The sequence below is a fragment of the Octopus bimaculoides genome, chromosome 5, assembly GCF_046866305.1.
Source record: "Octopus bimaculoides isolate indiv1 chromosome 5, ASM4686630v1, whole genome shotgun sequence".
NCBI classification, from domain to species: domain Eukaryota; kingdom Metazoa; phylum Mollusca; class Cephalopoda; order Octopoda; family Octopodidae; genus Octopus; species Octopus bimaculoides.
In genome coordinates, this window is record NC_142932.1 from 100,210,950 (window position 1) to 100,227,659 (window position 16,710).

The 16,710-nt window shown below is 37.6% G+C and overlaps 1 protein-coding gene across 4 annotated transcripts in view; it reads left to right on the forward strand.

Moving 5' to 3' along the window:
- Positions 1-16,710, forward strand: part of LOC106868717 (plexin-A4) — a 129,129-nt gene that overhangs the window by 91,350 nt on the left and 21,069 nt on the right. For 2 of the 4 annotated variants that reach the window (XM_052968253.2, XM_089352757.1), the window contains exons 6-15: positions 1,148-1,292; positions 2,524-2,686; positions 2,953-3,043; positions 5,105-5,216; positions 6,389-6,505; positions 7,939-8,043; positions 10,520-10,619; positions 11,635-11,801; positions 12,621-12,772; positions 16,275-16,380. In XM_052968253.2, coding sequence (XP_052824213.2) covers positions 1,148-1,292; positions 2,524-2,686; positions 2,953-3,043; positions 5,105-5,216; positions 6,389-6,505; positions 7,939-8,043; positions 10,520-10,619; positions 11,635-11,801; positions 12,621-12,772; positions 16,275-16,380 — 1,258 coding nt within the window. Of the gene's footprint in view, positions 1-1,147; positions 1,293-2,523; positions 2,693-2,952; positions 3,044-5,104; positions 5,217-6,388; positions 6,506-7,938; positions 8,044-10,519; positions 10,620-11,634; positions 11,802-12,620; positions 12,773-16,274; positions 16,381-16,710 lie in introns of all 4 variants that reach the window. The other 2 variants (XM_052968251.2, XM_014914106.3) reach the window with 1 other exon arrangement.

Genomic DNA, 16,710 nt, shown 5'->3' on the forward strand with positions numbered 1-16,710 from the left:
GGGAAGAGCTGGTCCATATTAGTCTAGCCTCTAATCTTTGACCTGTCCAGCTTGGGAGCCCCTACTAAAAACTTGTGCTCTACTGGCATAGCTCTAAGAGTCACTGAGGTACACAGGCCATCATTGTCTTAACAAGGACTGGACCTATGTTAGAAAGTTGAGTTTGCATCCATATAATTCTTCTTGTTTCCCTGTAATGTTAGACAAGTTCAAAGTTTTGAAACCAGTTGTCTTAATTTTATTATAGATGGCAATTATCCACCTTTCCAATTCTCACTGCACCTCCAAAAGAACGTTGAATTAAGAGACCATTTTTTACATATTTGCTATCTAATATCATTACTAGAATGGTCCATTCCTTGTTTTGTTAAAATCTCACATACCAATAATGAAAGAATAATGGTTTCATATTTTGGTACAAGACCAGCAGTTTTAGGGGGACAGAGTAAAGCAATTTTTTGACTGGAATTTTATTTTATGGACCCCAAAGGATGAAAGACAAAGTTGACCTCAATGAAATTTGTGCACAGAACATAAAAAGATGGAAGAGATGTTGCTATGCATTTTGTTCAACACTCTAATGATTCTGCTAGTTCGCTGCCTTCTATAATGTAAGAATAATGCTGTTTTAAAATGAATATATACACATTTGGAAAATATTCATAAAGTTATTTGTATTTTAATGTTATACATATTTAGTTAATGTTAAGAACATAGTTTTATATTTCTTTTGTTAGCCTCAACCTTGCATATTTAGCACTTTTTTAGCTTCTATTCTTGAATACTTCTGCTCCTTTTAGAACATTATCATTTGGCAGCACCGCTCGCTATTGTTATCATCTTTATAATGATAGCAAACTTCTGCATTCTTGTGCCTCACCATCTTAAAAGAGGAAGGACACATTCAATAATATAGTCCTGGTCACATCTAAAAGATGTGATGGTCCTGAGTGGAATGCTTTTGATCATAGAATTGCTCAATTAGGATTATCTTGGGTTAGGAGCAATATTATCATTATTATTATCATCATTGACTTTTTTGCCTGTTTGTTTTTTGTTTAGCATTATTTAATTTCTTTATCATTTTATATTTTTGGTAATTTTGTTCCACTTCCTCAATAAACACATTTCTGTCTGTCTGTTCCAGATGTTCCAACCTTGCTGAATGTACTGCATCCAAAGTTCAGCCACATTGGGTGTCAGCTTCCAGTGGTTCCTGTCTTCAGATCATGGAAGTTCTACCAGAAGAACTAAGCCTTCAGAATATCACATCCAATGCTGGAGTTGATCAGGTAGGTTTGAAAATAATTTTTACATATTTCCCTACAAATTCATCAGTAGTAATCAGTCACACACACACACACACACACACACACACACACACACACACACACACACACACACACACACACACACACACACAAACATATGCACAAACCCTCACACAAACACATGCACACTCTCCTCATACGCACACATACACACTCTCCTCATACACACACATACACACAACCCCGTCCCTCCAACACATTTATTTATATATATATATATATATATATATATATATATATATATATATATATATATATATGCTTCCTCTTAGTTTTTGTTAACTGAATTTTCTTATTAATGTTTCATTCCTCAAATTCTGAGAAACTCAGAACTACCATTCAAGTATTTGGATGAATATTATCAACAGTTCAGTCTTGTGTAGCAGCAGCGGCAGTAGTAATAGTAGTAGCAGTAGCAGTAGCAGTAGCAGTAGTAGTAGTAGTTTCTAATTTTGACACTAGGCCAGCAGTTTTGAGGTGGGTGGAGTCAAAATCAAAGACATGAAATCCAAAGTCTTGAAATTTAAAGTTTTAGCTTTAAATGTATTCTGACACTACTTTCAGTTTTTTCCCTTCTTGCAATGAAGAGTTTACATTCAATTTTACACACACAAGTGCACGCACAAAAGAAAAATATCTCCTGCAAGTTATGACATTCTAGGTACAGAGAGTTTCCTTATCAAAGTGCAGCTGAGGTAGGTTGTCCATATGGCATGCATGGAAGATATTAGCTTACCTAAATCCCTCTTCTATAGACATCTTAGCTCTGGTGCCAGGCACCAAGGCCACTCACTTCTCTAAGGACTTGCTTGAAAATCTACAAGAGAAATCTGAAGACATGGGAATCGGAAACACTGAATATAATCTGGTGGAGAAGCTCTTGCTACCAAGTCATCAACTTTGAGGCAGCCAGGATCAACACTTTGAAGTAGAAAAAAGTCCAGCATAGAGCTGGATCCAATTTACACCCAGATAATGGAGACCACTACTGCAACATTTACAACTGGATCTACAAATCCCAGATATGCCTGAATTCCCACAAGAGACAACATGACAAAATATTGAACTAAGAACACTTTACTGCTGTGGTCTGCTGAACCCTCGCTCATCAAGATGGTTAAAGAGTCCAGGATGTGTATATATATCATATAAGCATGTTATTTTAATTTATTTACCTTCTTTTTTTTTACAGGTGCGTTTTAAAGTTGACCAAATGAAGGCACCACCATCATCTGATAACATCGGTTGTTTGTTCTTGTCTGGCCATTCCAAAGAACAGACTGAAGCTTTGATCCAAAAGAATGTTGTGATCTGTCCCCTTCCCCATCACAGAAACCTACCAAGAATTCCTAAGGGTGAGGGTGAGTTTAGGCACATATCACTAACAAGCAGTAACAGGATTACTAACTACAATCTTTTTCCTATTTTGTGTCAATGCTTACATACTCATTCTCTCAACATCCACCCCAGTAATACCATACTTATATACTAACTTAATTAATACCATACTTAATACTAATTTATTATCCTATTCTATCTTCATTTCTCCATCCCATTCAAATTGCTTATTTTATTTTATTTTATTTTATTTATGATTTTATTCCTCGTCTAATATTTACAGATAATGCTGAGGTTAATCTTGAGTTTCAAGTTGACGGCAAGTCAATAGTGAAGAGAAGTGTCAAGGTTTTTGACTGTCGTGTTCATAAAAGGTGCGTTAATACAATTTGAAATGACAATACTACAAATTTTATCAGTGTTCTTCTTAACTTTCTATATTTTTATTTGCTATAATGACTTACACTTTGTTTTTGAAATTATTATTATGCTGTGTCTATACCAAATCATCCAAACAACAAGGGGTTTGAAAGTCAAGGATTGTTGTTCATAAGACAAGAAAATATACTGAAATATTGAAAATAGTATTAGCATAATTTGCAGAAAATTTATGACATGTATGGATGGTACTGATAACACTTGTTCTGTGACTCCTCTTCTTTGCAAAGTCCTCTTCACATTCCTACATAAAAATGAATGAACCAAAATTTAATCTGTTAGTGGAAGGTAGGGGGGGGGAGTCATAACTTAGTCAAAAGAGGTGGTAAAGTGAACAATATCTCCAGGTGAGACTTGAGATAGGTAGCAGTCAAGAGTCTGGTGCTTGTATAGCTTGCATCAGAAGTCACATATTTTCCATCCAAATGATTTTGAAGACTGCGGAATAAATGATAATCAGATGGGGCAATGTCTGGTGAATTTGGTGGGTGGGGCATTGTTTCCCATTCAAACTGCCCCAGCCTTTAGAATGTCATCCTCGATGTATGTGGCCTAGCATTATCCTGATGAAAAAATGCCTTTTCTCTTGAAACCAAAGATGGTCGTTTTTCTTCTAGTACTGACTTAAATCACTCAAGCTGCTCGCAGTAGATCTCCTTAACATTTGGATTGGGTTTAAAAGTTCAAAGTGGACTCAACCTTTCGTATCCCACCAACCAGATAACAACACCTTACGTGGGTGAAGACCTTCTTTAACTTGGGGTGTTGGTGTTTCTCCTTTCACTACCCACTGTCTTCGGCACTTGACGTTTTTATAGAGAACCCTTTTCTCATCACCAGTCAATATTCTGTCCAAAAAAGGTTCATTTGTGAGATGTGATAGCGAAGAAGAGCACACATTCACTCTCTGCATGCAATTAGACTTGGAAAGTTTGTGAGGAACCCACTAACCCAATTTGCTGACTTTCCCAATGGCATGCAGATGTCAATGAATGGTTGAATGACCAAATTCAAGCTTCTCTGCTAGTTCCTCAACAGTTACAATGGGATTTTGTTCCACCAGGGTTTACAAGACGTTCTCGTCAAGCTCTACAGATCTTCCAGGACAAGGCTCATCTTCTAGGCTGCAATTTCCAGCTCAGAATTTCTGGAACCACTGTTGACATTGGCTTACACTTATTGTCCAATCACCATCATCATCATCATTGTTTAATGTCCATCTTCCATGCATGCATGGGTAGGACAGTTAACAGAAGAGGTTCCACAAAATTCACAGGCCTCTTTTTTTTACTAAGGAAAACTAAGATGTGAGATGAAGTGATGAGAAAGGATTTTCAGACACTGGGCCTCAGCGAGGAGATGACAAGGGACCAGGATTTGTGGTGATTTGCTATACTTGAGAAGACACATCAAGTTCAGTAAAATCACAGTCATCCATACATACAGACATGTCTTTTATGGCCATGCCAGTGGCACATAAAAAGCACCCAGCACATTCTGTAAAATGGTTGGTGTTAAGAAGGGAATCCAACTGTAGAAACCAAGCCAAAACAGACAATTGGAACTTGGACAGCTCTCTGGCTGGTTAGCACCTGTCAAACTGTCCAACCCATGCCAGCATGGAAAATGGACATTAAACGATGATGATGATGACAACCCATTCTTCATAGCAAAAACGTTACATTTAACCCTTTGCCAGTTTTGCAAATCACATGTGATACACGGGACATATTTCTCTGCCATCGATGCATCATATATGGTATACATTTCCTATATTTTCAATCACCAGAGTAACTTGGGACTTATGAAAGGAAAGCTTTTCATTATACTCAAACATGAAACAAAGGTTAACTAAGAGCCTGAAAAATGAACATAGATGTTTAGGATAAACTTACGAAAATAACTTTGACAGGCAAAGGGTTAAACAAGGTTAAAAATGGCTTCCTATGCAAAATTATTTGTTATTTATTTATGTTGTTTCACTAATATTTTTGCAGCTGCACAGAGTGCACAGGCAGCACATTCTCTTGTCAGTGGTGTCCATTCAGTGGAACATGCATTGATTCTTCCAGCAGTTCTTGTTCTGACACCAACAACATACAGTCTGGAGTAAGTACCCCCTTTTGTTCATAGCTGATTCATTGAGAAAAAGAGATATGGCTTAGAACTATCATCTCATAGGCACTGGGTTCAAACCCACTACATGAGGTTTTGTTGTGTATTTCAGTGTTACATTTAATTCTTCATATATCTCAGATCTCATGACTATCAGCAATGTAAAATATAAATGTTCATTTAACACAAGATTATATCACATGAGTGAGGATGCATGGCCTAGTGGTTAGGTTGTATTCATGATTGTGAACTCATGGATTCAATTCCTGGACTGGGTGGTGTGTTGAATTCTTACAAAATAATTGTTAGTCTGTTGGGGTTATCAAGGATGGTTGCCTGGTTGAGAAGTTCACTTCAGTGGTTCCAGGTTTGATTGCAAGCAGGCTCTTGGCCAAGTGTCTTCTATTACAGTCTTGAGTTGACTACCAATGCTTGTTTGTGTAATTTGGTAGACAAAAATTGTACAGAAGCCCAATTTATCTACTGGTTTAGCAAGGGAACTTCTATGTAGTCACACAACCTGCAGAATAGTGCAACTTAATCTCATTGAATCAGTAATTAACCAGCTTCAAAATAGTGACTGTATAAACCAACAAAGAGATATTTTTATTCAGCCATTCAATCTGTTTAATCCTTTAGTTACCATATTCCTGTTGAAATATGCTGCTTTATTTCAATTTATTCAATTAATTTTGAAAATAATAATGCATTTATAAAAATAACTTTGTCATTAAGCTGGTGTTTGAGAAATAAATTAACATGAAATGTTGTTGATTGGTTTTAATTTAGATCAATTTAAAATGGTGAATGTAGCAGCCAAATCTCTTTCAACTAGCGCATCACCAACTTTATAATGATGGGCAGATGAACCAGCAAAATAGCTTTCACAAGCATGGCTTGACTTACTAAATATATACTAAATACAAGCTTTTCTTAGTCTATTTGAAATGGGAATTACACAAGCCAGTGAAAGATCTTCAGCATGATCATTTAATCGTAGAAAAAAAAAATGTAAAATAATGCTGATGTACAGTTTATTAAATAAGTTAAAGTGTATACGTGGTACTTATTTTTTCAACCTTAAGTGGATGAAATAAGAGCAATAATAATGATGATGATGATAATAATAATAATAGTAATGATTTCGTTATCTCTGCTTATTTTAGCGCCAAGTTGATATCATTGATCCCAATAAGTGTCCACGCCTTGTCAACCCAGTTGCTGATATTGTGGTACATTCTGGAACAAAGAAAGAAGTCAGAGTCAAAGTAGAGAATCTTTTGGTAAGTCAATATAATCTCTTGTATCAGTATCCTGTAAGGTAGCTGCAACCTTCATACATCAACATTTCATCATCATCAATATTTAACATCCGTTTTCCATGCTGACATGGGTTGGATAGCTTGACAAGAACTGGCAAGGTCAGGGGCCATACCACAAATAGAATTAATTTTAGATCAATTTGATTTCGAATCGGATTGATTTTATTATTGTTATCTATTTGAAAATATAGCCACGAAACGCGCATAGTCGGTTTAATATTATTTATTGTTTATGTACTTTATTGATTTTTAGAATAAGGTTTTTATAGTATATTTATTTTTCTTGATGGTATGAATTAAGTTTTTCATTATTGAATTGTTTAATAGAGGTTTTTTTGTAAATTATATATATATATATATTATATATTGTAAAATTTGATTTAGAATTGCTAAATTGAATTTTTCCCTGTAGGTTTTGGATTATATTCCCTGAAAACTTCTTGAAAACTTTGCATAGGCCTCTGAGCAGGTATTGCCGAGCTTTTGGCAAAATTTGATGCAGATTTTCTGCTCATCTTCCTCTGTCATGGTCAATGCAACAAACACATGTTATACATGTTACTTCCAAGCACTTCTGTAAACAGCGGAAGTAAGCTAGAACACTAAAACTTAGTGCACATGCACCGCAGAGTTCAAGGTCAGTGTGTGCCAAGCGGCTTTACTCTGTGTGCTTTAGCTTCATTACTATGGCAACAGTCCGGATACTTATTGATCAGACCATGTATAAATTACTAATTCTAATTGTTAAAATAAAAGGGGAAAATTAATTGAATTAAACTAAATTAATCTTCAGTGATAGCAGTTTTGAAAGTTCATGTGTTTTTTCGTACAGAATTTTCATAGTAGTCATTGCTGGTCTCCATCTGATAACTGTTGCCACTACTATGACTATGACAGCTACCAGGAGGAGACCAACGACTACTAACATGAAAATTTTATATAAATGACTTGGGAAAACTGCTTTCGTAAAAAATTGATTTTAATTCAATTAATTTTCCCCTTTTTATTGATATGAGTTATATTGTTTTAACAATTGAAACCAGAAGCATCTTTTGATAAATCTGTAAGCAATATGTTTTGAATATAAACGACCTTGTGTGGAGTTTCATAACTTTTATAGATAGATAGATAGACAGATAGGCAGGCAGACAGACAGACACATGCATGCACACACTCATCGTCATCGTCATCATCATCACCACCATCACCATTTTCTGTGCTGGCATGGATGAGATGGTTTGACAGGAGCTGGCAAGCTAGAGGACTGCACCAAGCTCTGCTGTTTAATTTGTCATGATTTCTATGCCTTGATGTCACAACTACTGTCAACACACACACACACTCATCTATATCTTCTTTGGTTTAATCAACTGCTCCTTGTCTAACATTTTCAGCCTGAACAGAAGAAGAATTTGAAGTGCCATTTTGAATATTTGGGTCAGAAGAAAACAGTACGTGCTGATGTCTCTGAGCCAGACCTTGTCTGTCAGAAAACAGAGGTTAGTTTGGAGTGACATTATCATCATCATCATCATCATCATTGCTTTATATTCTTTTCCATGATGGTTTGGATTGGTCAAGTTGTTGTAGTCTAAATCAGATCTTATTTAGAGTTACTGCTCTTCCAAATGCATCCAGAGCCACATCTTGCTTATATGTTTCATTTTGGGCATGGTTTTTGTGGCTTATCAGTCTTCCTGATGCCAGCCTGTCTTCAGAATTGTATTGGGGGCATTTTATTGTGGCACCAGCTCTTGAGAGATTCTCTTCTTACTAGTAATACTAAAGAATCCTCCTTTCCACTTTCTAACTCTCTTCATTACTCTCTTACCTCTCACTATGTTACACCTCACTTTTTTGTCATTTTGTCACCACTCATTCAAGGTAACATAACCAAGAGAGAACCACAGTGAGAGGGAGCTAGAAAAGGGAGTACCATTGATGATGAAACTTCTATACCAGTAACTGGATATGACACTGCCTTTTACTCCTTGTTTGACTTTCCAAGATGCCAGTATGTGATCTCCCTTGCCAGATACTTTGAGTGTCTCAGTAACTATCTTTGAGGGTCTAACTGTCAACTTCAGCAGTTGGTCCCTTTGTTGTGTCCATTTGCAGTTGAACCCCTCTCTTCCTAATGTCTTCTCCTTATTTAACAACTTGCTGTAGTAAATTTTCCTATACTTTTATTTTACCTCTTTTAGTGTCACCACACTATAGTGTATCTTCAATAAGTCTCAATTCCCTCTTGTACACTCTCTTGCTATCTGGAATACACCTCTGATTCTCACATGGCAAAACGTGTGCAAATTCCTTGTTTTCCCCTTGCCAAGTATACCTGATATACCTCTTCTCTTTGACATTATTCTTTACCCCCTTCTATCAATGTTTCCAGGCTTGTCTTACATCAGCCACATATCTGATCTGTTATTCAGAAGCAGGTTTTCTCATAGAAATTTTCAGTTGTCCTCCTCACTCCAGACTACTTCTCTTCCATAGAAGTACTGCACTAGTACATTCTTTAAACCTGCAGCTGGCTGGCACTGGAGTGGGGGTCTTTCAGCTTTCATATCTTCATTCTCCAGATTGTCTTGCTTCACTTGATCCATCTAGCTTTTACTCAGAAATTACTAACTATATATCTATGTCGTGTGGTACATTCTTCTCTATGGAAAGGCTTAGTATTCACAACCATCTTTCTGTCTTGTTTCATGCTGAGTATGAAATTTGTTGGACTTGTGTGTTTGCCAAAGTGTTAAGTGATCGACTGGCTGGCAGATTTCCTGAAGTTAATGTAGCAAATGGTAAGATCATTTGCACCACGGAACTCCAAGAACCTTGATTTCTCTTCATTCCTTGATTTATAAAAATAGCTTCCATGTACACTAAAGAAGCCATCATATCCATTAAAAACAGCAGCCTTAATAAGGAAGTCACTGTTATTTGTTATTGAAGTAGTCTGCAGGAGGTACTCAGAAAGCATTTCTTCTGTTCACCTGCCAGTTTTGATATGTATGCAGAGATTAATGTTGTATTGTCCATGATTAATTTGAGCTTCATTATTCTATCACACACTTCAGCTTTCTCAATTAACTTATCCACTCATTTTCCTGCCAACAATATTCCTACTCCATTTACTCACCCTGCTGTGATGCACTCAGAATTCAAATTACATGTTCTTTGCCCATATGGAGTCTAGTTGGAGTTTCCCCTAATTTTACCATTTGTACACAACACACATTTAATTGCCTCTTCCCCAGTATATCTACAGTCACTTTAAACTTAGTTTTTATTTTGCTGACTTTGATAGTGACGGTGTTAAATTTTTAAACTTAGCAGGAAGAGGTGGTTTCTAGTGGTGGATAGGAAACTTGATGTTATTCTCCTGACAGGAAGAATTGAGCTTTCAGTGTGGATGAGTAGATTGGTATCTGTTTTCTACATCTAAAAGGAAAAGAGTTAGTGAGAATATTTGGTAAAGGTCCAGATTGTTCTATCTAACCAATTCCGCCTTTTCTTTAATTTTTTTAGAGTTTGCATGTTGGACAAAAAGCTTAGCAGCACTTTTTCTCACTCTTTACATTTTGAGTTTAGATCCTGCCAGGATTAGCTTTACCTTCCATTCTTTTGAGATAGGTAAAGGGTTTATGAGTGAGTGCAGCTCCTTTGAAATAAATATTTTATATGTCTACACTCATGTTTGGTTTCCAGATATTAACACTAAAGACCTCCAAAGTTAATTGCAGCCCCATTTCTATAAACCCTTTCTGATTTGTAAAAAGATTAGCTTATTATCCCAAATGTATAATGGGATGAGTTGATATGATACCAGCCAGACAACAGAAGGAATCATTTGTTTGTAACTTGTCACTGTGATATATTAGGAGTAGGTGTTCCCCTGTGGAAATATAAATATTTAACAATTTATCTCTCTTTGTTTTAGTGGTTATTCTTGTTGATCTTTTTCTTCTGCAGTTTGCTTATACTGACCAAGAAATTCCATATGTGCCAGTGTCTTTCCGTGTAGTATGGGGTAATCAAAGCCTTCAACTGGACAACCCAGATAACATCCAAGGTAATTTACATTTTTCTCCCTTCCTTTCTCCTCCCCGTCTCTCATACTATAATAGTAGAATGACCAAGTGACATTCAAGAAGCCAATGATCTCTGATTTGCTATACTGATGGCTCAAGTCACAAATTTGATATGCCTTTTCGTTTTCTATGTCTAACTGGAATCTTTAATGTTGATGCTGTAAATACTTCTGAAAGAGAATCGAGAAACTTAAAATTTGATACATATCATGTAACATTACATATGATGTCTTCCGTTTATGAGTGGGTGCTGAAAAGTTCCTGGTGTTAAGGGTATCGCAAAAGGCCTGGTTGGAGTCCTAACCTTCCGAGTTCTTTTGCAGGGTTTAGAAAAACTGAAGAACCACTGCACTAAGTGTGTGAAGGAGAATATGTTAAATAAAATCATAATTATCTGATCCTCCTGTATTTTCTTTTACCCAAAACTTTTCAGTACCCCCGCCTATAGCGCACTAAATTTTGTTCACAAATGCCTGGTACCTTGGGCTTGAAAGGCAACAGTTATTGTGATTCTCTGATACCAAAATAATAGTTGTTTACAAATTATACATTGAATTCCCTTGGGTAAAATTAACATTTTTATATAGAAACTGTAAACATTTACTTTATATTCAATAATGAATATTTATGGCTTTAGAAAGAAGCGAGCTGGTACAATCATTAGCAGCATTTCATTTATCTTTATGTTCTGAGTTCAAATTCTGCCTCAGTCAACTTTGCCTTTCATCATTTCAGAGTTGGTAAAATAAGGATGGGTAGGCCTCTTTGGTGTAACCAGTTGGTAATAAATAGAAGGTTCAAGTTATGTGGGTGACACTGTTCTCTTTTTCCAGTCTTAAACAGTCTTCGTAAAATGTTTTATTGTTGATGTTTGTGTGTGTCTTTATCTCTCTTTCTTTCTCACTCTGTTACCACACACACACACATCACTTTACTTTACCTTTCATGCTATCTCTCTCTCTCTCTCTCTGAATCTCATTCTCTTGCTCTGTTTAGTCCGTGCCTACAAATGCCGACTAATGGTGACAAACTGTGGTAAATGCCTCAGCATGGACAAAGAATATGACTGTGTCTGGTGCTCGAACAAATGTATGCTAGCAAGTAAATGTTCTGGAACAGTCCTGAAGAGATCTGACACGTGCCCCGATCCAAGGATCCTCCGGGTAAGAAGCTACCCTTTTAATTGATTTTCACCTTTTTCTCTAGTCTGGTGTAGATGTTGATGATGTATAACACCAGATTTCTTGGTTGGAAATTTGGTATTGTCAGTGCTGCTCCTGCTTTCTGTGTGTATGTGTGCATGCATGTGAGTGAGTGTGTGCTGTTGCTTTGCTGAAAGAGTTGATATGATGCATGTTTAAACTATATACATGCTAAAACCTTGTGAATGGATTTGGTAGCTGGGAACTGAAAGAAGCCTATTTGTGTGTGTGTGTGTGTTACTGTCTCCTTGCTTTGACATTGTGTGATAGTTGTTTTTCAAATAATGGAGGAGCTATCATATGACCTCAGGAGAGGAGTTGGAGAAAACTGGTCAGCATATGACAGGATATGTACAGCATCAACAAGGAATGGTATATGGAAATGTTTGCCTATTATTTAAGACTGAGAATGAGGTAAGAAGGCTGCTTGCAGGATGGTTCCATAATACTGAGCAGGAAAAATACAAATGCCATTGCTAATGTGAACTCTTGGCTCATAGTTACTTTTCTGTGCTGTGGAAGCAGGTGATAATTGCAGAAAAGGCCTTGAGGAATATGTGTCAGGTCGAGTGGGGATCTACATTCTGAGTTCAATTCCAGCCAGTGTCAACTTCGTTTCTCAGTATTCTTTGATTAGTAAAACTAAATGTGCTAGTAAATATACTGGAGTCAGTATAACAAATAGCAACTCCTCCCCAAAATTTTGTGGCTTTGATGCCAATGTTTGTAATCATTATTTTTTACTCTGTTTCTTTGGGTTTTTTTTTATTCTTGTTACAGTTCAGCCCAATATCAGGACCCATTGGAGGTAAGACAAATGTCACCATCACAGGCATCAATTTAGGAAAGCACATTGACGACCTTAGAGATGGCGTGAAGGTTGCCGGGATGAAGTGTAAGGTGCTATCCCATGACTATCAACAATCTTCAGAGTAAGCCACTTCAATTACCTATTACTTGTTTTAGCTGGAAATCAGATCAGTCCACAATGAGCAGAACTTTGAGAAAAGACATTCTGCCCATGACCATCCTCTGGGTACAGGATACACCACATAACATTATCCATTGTGTACAATAGGAGTTGCCTTAAGATAGATTTGGCTTTTTTTTTAACAGGTCAAAAGGCTATATAGCAACTACTTCATTCACATGACAACCTTTTAATCTGTTTTTATGTGATGCTTCATATATATATATACATACATGATGAATCTGTTTTTATGTGATGCTTCATATATATATATATATATATCATCATCATCATCATCATCATCGTTTAACGTCCGCTTTCCATGCTAGCATGGGTTGGACGATTTGACTGAGGACTGGTGAAACCGGATGGCAACACCAGGCTCCAGTCTGATTTGGCAGAGTTTCTACAGCTGGATGCCCTTCCTAACGCCAACCACTCAGAGAGTGTAGTGGGTGCTTTTACGTGTCACCCGCACGAAAACGGCCACGCTCGAAATGGTGTCTTTTATGTGCCACCCGCACAAGCCAGTCCAGGGGCACTGGCAACGATCTCGCTCGAAAATCCTACAGGAGCCAGTCAGGCGGTACTGGCAACGGCCACGCTCAAAATGGTGCATCTCATGTGCCACCCGCACAAGAACCAGTCCAGGGGCACTGGCAACGATCTTACTTGGCTTGCCGGGTCTTCTCACGCACAGCACATTTCCAAAGGTCTCGGTCAGTAGTCATCGCCTCGGTGAGGCCCAATGTACGAAGGTCTTGCCTCACCACCTCAGCCCAGGTCTTCCTGGGCCTACCTCTTCCACGGGTTCCCTCAACTGTTAGGGTGTGGCACTTTTTCACGCAGCTATCCTCGTCCATTCTCGCCACATGTCCATACCAGCGCAATCGTCTCTCTTGCACGCCACAACTGATGCTTCTAATGTTCAGCTTTTCTCTCAAGATACTTACACTCTGACGGGTATTCACATTGACATTACACATCCAATGGAGCATACTGGCTTCATTCCTTGCGAGCTTACGTATGTCCTCAGCAGTTACAGCCCATGTTTCACTGCCATGTAGCATGGTTGTTCGTACGCATGTGTCATACAGTCTGCCTTTTACTCTGAGTGAGAGTCCCTTTGTCGCCAGCAGGGGTAAGAGCTCTCTAAACTTTGCCCAGGCTATTCTTATTCTAGCAGCTACACTTTCAGCGCACCCACCCCCACTACTAACTTGGTCGCCCAGATAGCGGAAGCTATCGACTACCTCTAGTTTTTCACCCTGGAATGAGATAGAAGTTGTTTCCTGTTTGTTTGCAGTCTTTATTGCACCTGAACATCTGCCACAAACAAAAACTAACTTGCTAGTTAACCTGCCTTTGATGTTGCTGCACCTCTTATGTGTCCATAGCTTGCACCGGGTACATCTTATAGAGTTACTACCTACTCCTTTTCTACATACTGAGCAGGGCCATCTACCTGAAGGGGTTTGTGTTTTATCTACCTTCCTACTTATTAGGATTTTGGTTTTAGCTAGGTTGACTCTAAGGCCCTTCAATTCTAGACCTTGCTTCCACACCTGAAACTTCTCCTCTAGTTCTGATAGTGACTCCGCAATTAGGGCAAGGTCATCAGCATAGAGGAGCTCCCAGGGGCAACCTGTCTTGAACTCCTCTGTGATTGCCTGGAGGACTATGGTAAATAAGAGGGGGCTGAGGACGGAACCTTGGTGGACCCCTACCTCTACCCGGAATTCATTGCTGTACTCATTTCCAACCCTCACCTTACTGGCAGCATCTCTGTACATGGCTCGCACAGCTCTCACTAACCATTCTTCTATCCCAAGTTTCCTCATTGACCACCAGATAAGGGATCGGGGGACCCTGTCAAAGGCTTTCTCCATGTCAACGAAAGCCAGGTACAGAGGTTTATCCTTAGCTAGGTATTTCTCCTGCAACTGTCTCACTAGAAATAAGGCATCAGTAGTGCTTTTACCTGGCACGAACCCAAACTGCATTTTCTATATATATATATATATATATATATATATATATATATATATATACATACATGATGATCTTCCACACAGTTTCTGACAATCAAATTCCACTCTCAAAATATTTGTCAAACCAAGGCTCAATACAAAGCACTTACTCAAAGTGCCCTATCACAGGATCAAGCCTGGAACCACAGGGCTGCTAACCAAAGTTTTTAGCCACACAGCCACACTTGTACCTATTAACACAATATTATTCACAACAAAAAAAATATAAAAAGGCAATTGTTATACATTGGTTTATATAAACTAGTGTTCTCATTTTGGTTGCTGCAGTCATTCAGACAAAACCATCAAGTTTGTATTCCCTAGTGAGTACACCATTGGCAAAGTCACTTAACTTTAGGGTGGCTTATATCATAGTTCATACGAGAATAAAAGTAAACCTCTTTTGGGGATTTTGTCTGACACTCTACTGTTTCTACCTTTTCAATACTTTAAGGCAGTGAATTGCTAGAACTGTTAGAGCTTTGGGCAAGATGCCTTGTGGAATCTATTTTGGCTCTTTGTAGTCTGAGTTCAAATTCTGCCTCTCCCATTGACCTTTTTTGTGACAGGAAGCACAGTGTCTCAACTATATCAGTGCAAAAGCAAATGGACCCTGCACTAAAGTTGAATAAATGCTAGAACAGAAAGTTTATTATTATCATCATTATTATCATCATGTGTCCCTTAATTTTCTGAATTCAAATCTTGCAGGAGTCAGCTTTGCTGTTCATCCTCCCAGTGTTAATATAAAGTATCAAATCAAAACCTGGGATTGATTTAATCAACCCTACCCCCTCACCTCCAGTTTATTACTGTATGTCTGTTAGAAATGATTACTCTTATTAAAGATATTGGGTAACAGAGACTGTAGAGTACCAAATTAAATGACTTGAGTACATTGTTACTTACGGCTATATCTTAATTTCAAATCCCACCTGAGTGAAAACAAAAGAAAGTACACTAATCATATATTAAGAACAATTCAATCAATCTTGAAAATGCAGAAAGCAGAGTTAACCATAAATACCCAAGGAATTTATGTCTCTTTAAATTTTGTCTTTACCAATTCTGCCAATGGTTACCCTCATAAAACTAATGTTTTGTAATGCAGGAACAAAGCTACAGATTTTAGTTAACTCCGGACTTCTGCTTATTTTATTGACCTCAAAGATGTAGTTAACCTCAACGTGATTCACAGTCAGAATTTGCATAAACGTAACTATCTATTCCACCATCCACTACCTTCTTAAGGCCTGAAGTATTGGGCCAGGGAATAAGTCTATCAAATCTCCCCCAGTATTTGCTTGGTACTTATTCTATTGACCATGGAAAGGTTGGTAAGCAGCAGCAATAAATAGATAGAAATATTACTAATCCATTGGTATCCCAGTGTTATGAAAATTTAAGGTTCTTTTTATTTTGTTATTTCTAAAGGTTTATTTGCGAAACAGAGGTTGTCAATAATGCCAAAACTGGAACAATTAAAGTGGAAGTAGCCAAGAAATATTCTGCAGAATCTGACAGCTTCTTCAGTTTCCTCGTAAGTTGGATTTTTATATTTTTGTTTTAATAGCAGTATGTTTTACATTGATCACAGGATCTGTGTATATGTATGTAGGAAAGACAGAAGATGCAAGATACAAGAATTTTTATTAATCATGACAATTATTTTGACACACCTAGCATCGATCCCTCACAGGGTTTGTTGTGTGATATATGGATTCATAGAATCATGTGGCTATCACAGAAAGCTCTTCCAGTGGACTTGGCTTACATAGCAATCCAATGCGGAGTAGTATAATTCAGAGTTCCATGTAGCTGAAATTATTATTACATGGAAAAGGCTGCAAAATGGTCATAATCCTAAGAA